Below are 4065 nucleotides of genomic sequence, written 5' to 3'. Positions count from 1 at the left end.
GAACGAAAATTCCAAGAGACACAGATGCAAAACGAGGCTTTAGAAAAGAGTTTGTTAGATAGCCAAAGAGAAAAAGGTGAATTAAAGGATAGGGTGACTGAGTTGGAAATATCTCTTCGTCAGTATCAAAATTGAAATTCCACAATAGAGTTGAGAGAAAGCTTAGGCAAAATTGAAGAAATGAAGAAAAGAATAGAATAATTGGAAATAGCATTGCAAAATTGTGAGATTCGGATCGAGTGCTTGGAAGCAATTGAAAGTCGTAATAAGGAATAGCTTCACTACTGTCAAAATCAAGTTAGGAGCAGAGATCATATTATGGAGGAAACGGTGGTCCAGATTCGAGAAGTAGCTGATCACATACAAACTTTAGCAGTGCAGGCTAACATACTGAATGTGAAGTACGAGCTAGAATTAGATCGGGGGAAAGAGTTAGCTGTGTTACTTAGGAAGATTAGAATGCTGAGTAATAAGGCAAAGCTTTATTTGTAATTCACTTTATGTAAAGAAATTTGCTTTCTAGTAAAGTTTTCTTAAATGGAATTGAATCAAAATTGACGACTTTTTTGCATTCATTTCATGCATTGCATTTTTTTTCATATGCATTAAAAATATTAAAAGATTCTAATTAATATAAATCATTCCTCAGTTAATCTGGAAACCAACCAACCCACCACACACCGCTACGGTACTCGATCAAAAACTAAAGACATGGATTTAAGGATGGAAAGGCTAGAACAGTTCCAAAAGGAGATGCAGGATCAGGTTCAACAACAAATGAATGAACAGCTTGAGAAAATTCAGCAAAAAATGATAGACAAAATGATGGAATCTCAAGGGAGTATGATGGCTCAATTAACTCAGTTGTTGACTGGAAGAACTGATAAAGGAAAGGGTTCTGTGCTCAATATGGAAGAAGGAGACAGTGAGGGACCCATTTATCCCCCAAGCTTTACCCCTCAGTATGTGCAGACCCAAGTGGAGGTATATCCGCGCAAATCTTCTGTCACCATCAAGCCTCGGCATTTTCAGGCTGGTGCTACAACGCCAATGAATTTTCAAGCTGGATCAGGCTCTAATCCCGGAGATAACCTTGTCAATCCTGTTGTCCCTGACTTTGATGAAACAACTGGGAAAGAGAAAATGAATGATGAATTGCCAAAATAGCTAGAGGAAAAGTACAAATGGCTGGAAGAGAAATTTAGAGCGATGGAATGTGTTGAGAGCTACTATGGGATTGATGCTAAAGAATTGAGCTTGGCTCTAGATTTAGTCCTCCCTTACAAGTTCAAAATGCCAGAGTTTGAGAAGTACAACAGAACTAGTAGCCCCGAAGCTCATATTTCTATGTTTTGCAGACGAATGACTGGGTATGTTAACAACGACCAACTGCTGATACATTGCTTCCAGGATAGCCTCACAAGGGCAGCATCCAAGTGGTACAATCAATTGAGCCGTACCAAAATTAATTCATGGAGAGATTTAGCACAGGCATTCATAAAGCAGTACAATCATGTAACCGATATGGTACCTGATAGAATCACTCTGCAAAACATGAAAAAGAAACCCGGTGAAAGTTTTAGGCAATACGCACAGAGTTGGAGGGAGGTTTCCGTCCAAGTTCAGCCATCTATTCTAGAATGAGAAATGACAATGCTTTTCGTTAACACATTGAAGGCCCCATTTATCACACATATGTTAGGAAGTGCTACTAAAAGCTTTTTTGACATAGTTATGAATGGTGAAATGATAGAAAATGCTATCAGAAGCGGGAAGATGGATGCTGAAGAAAGTAACAAAAGGTCGGCCTCGAAGAAGAAAAAAATGAGGTCAACAACATAAGTTCATATAGTAAGGGATATTCAAAGACGATTACGGTGAATTAGTCGGGAAAAGTGGCTGTTAACCAACAAGGATCATCAAAACAGGGATCTGACAAATATGGAGAAGCTTCAATTCACGACGATTCCAATGTCGTATAGGGAGCTATATCAGAATCTATTCAATGCACACCTGGTTTCCCCTTACTACTTGAAACCTCTGCAGCTTCCGTACCCCAAGTGGTACGATGCAAACGCACAATGCGATTATCACGCGGGAATCGTAGGACATTCCATAGAACATTGTACGACGTTCAAGAAGCTGGTTGAAAGACTCATAGGCATGGGCGTTGTTAAATTGGATGTTTTGCCCAATATAAAAAATTTGTTACCTAATCATAATGATAATGGATTGAACATGATATGCAGGAACATGGGTAGAGGAATCAAGGAAAATATCGCAGAAGTGAAAATTCCTTTGAGATGGGTCTGGAAGAAGATGGTAGAAAGAGGGTTGTTTGTTCTAGATTCGAAGAGAAGCTTTGAAAAGGTGGAAAACTACTATGAGTTCTATCACGAGAAGGGACACGAGATTCAGGAGTGTGCAGAATTTAGAGCCTTAGTTCAAGGCATGATGGATAACAAGGAAATGGAGTTCTACGAAGAAGTTAAGGAAGAAGGGAGTATCTGCACATCTGAATCCATGAAGGCTCCAAGAGTAGCTCAGCCTGTGGTCATCATCTCGCGACCAAAGAATGATGAAGTAAGAACACCAGTGATGCCAAGGATCATAATAAAGAAACCTGCAATCTTTTCTTACTAAGATAGTAGGAAGGTTTCGTGGAACTATGAGTGCAATACAACTATCCTTGGAAAGAAGACTACAAAGGACCAGGGTGTGAGTGCCGATCCAGAACCTGTGAAAGGAAGGGCCGTAACAGTGGAACAAAAAGGGAAAATAGCTAAGCCTGTGTTATCTATCAATAAGCCAGTGAAAGAGGAAGAAGCTATGGAATTCCTCAAATTTTTGAAGCATAGTGAGTATAATCTCGTTGAACAGTTGCACAAACAACCGGCTCGTATATCTGTACTAGCCTTACTCTTGAATTCAGAAGTGCACCAAAATACGTTGATGAAGGTGCTGAACGAGACCTATGTGACCAACGATATTTCTGTCGATAAATTAGATCGGTTGGTTAATAATATCAATGCTGATAATTTCATATTCGTCAATGATGATGAAATACCACCTGGGGGCATGGGGTCTACCAAGGCTTTGCATATCACTACACGATGCAAGGGGTATACTTTGCCATGAGTGTTGATTGACAATGGATCAACTTTGAACGTGTTGCCATTATCCACACTTAACAGGCTTCCCTTCGACAGCTCGCACATGAAAACATGCCAAAATATAGTGAGGGTGTTTGATGGTATAGAAAGAAAGGTCATGGGAAGAATTGAGATACCCTTATTGATTGGCCCAACAATTTATGAGGTTGATTTTCTTGTGATGGACATCAAACCTTCCTACAATTGCTTATTAGGGAGACCATATATACAGTTAGCGGGGGCCGTACCGTCATCATTACATCAGAAATTGAAGTTAGTGTCAGCAGGTTGGCTGGTGACAATAAACGCCGAAGAGGATATTATAGCGGCTGTATCCAATGAGGCGTTGTATGTGGAGACCAATGACGAGTCAGTGGAATGCTCTTTTTGATCTTTGGAGTTTGTAAATGCAACATTTATTCCTGAAGGGAGCAAAATTCCGGTGCCTAAAATATCCAAAACTACAAAGATGAGTTTGCAATTGTTGGTAGAGAAATGAGTTTTACCCAGAAGAGGATTAGGGAAATACCTTCAAGGGAAAATTGAGGTTCCAGTGCTAAAAGAGAAACAAGACAACTTTGGCTTAGGGTACAAACCAGATAGAGGACAGAGAAAGAAGGAGTTGGAAAGAAGGCAGGAAAGAAGAAGGGCGCGTTTAAGTGGGGCGGAAATCAAATGGAAGCCAATAATAAAACCCCAATATCTAAAACCTTCGTATTTGGAGGAATCATTCATTCTGAGAGAAGGATATCAATTGAGGAAAGCATCGAAGAGACGTTGGAAAACATGCACATCAATGCCATAAATGAGGATGCAAATGAAGGGAGGAGTTTGTTAGACATTTGTCCTTATAAACCTGGGAGTGTTCTAGATAATTCGACTGCGAAAGAAATACCTGAAGTCTTTAGAACTG

At 39.8% G+C, this 4065-nt stretch overlaps 1 protein-coding gene across 1 annotated transcript; it reads left to right on the top strand.

Annotated features, from left to right (window-relative positions):
* Positions 1 to 1941: 1941 nt before the first annotated feature.
* LOC107907990 (uncharacterized) lies at positions 1942 to 3543 on the top strand. Its single transcript, XM_016835279.1, has 3 exons — positions 1942 to 2583; positions 2698 to 3122; positions 3195 to 3543. The coding sequence occupies exons 1-3, from the start codon at positions 1942 to 1944 to the stop codon at positions 3541 to 3543; spliced, it is 1416 nt and encodes a 471-aa protein (XP_016690768.1).
* Positions 3544 to 4065: the final 522 nt, after the last annotated feature.

The sequence above is a fragment of the Gossypium hirsutum genome, chromosome D02 (assembly GCF_007990345.1).
Source record: "Gossypium hirsutum isolate 1008001.06 chromosome D02, Gossypium_hirsutum_v2.1, whole genome shotgun sequence".
Taxonomy (NCBI): Eukaryota; Viridiplantae; Streptophyta; class Magnoliopsida; order Malvales; family Malvaceae; genus Gossypium; species Gossypium hirsutum.
This window is presented reverse-complemented; position numbering and strand designations above follow the sequence as displayed.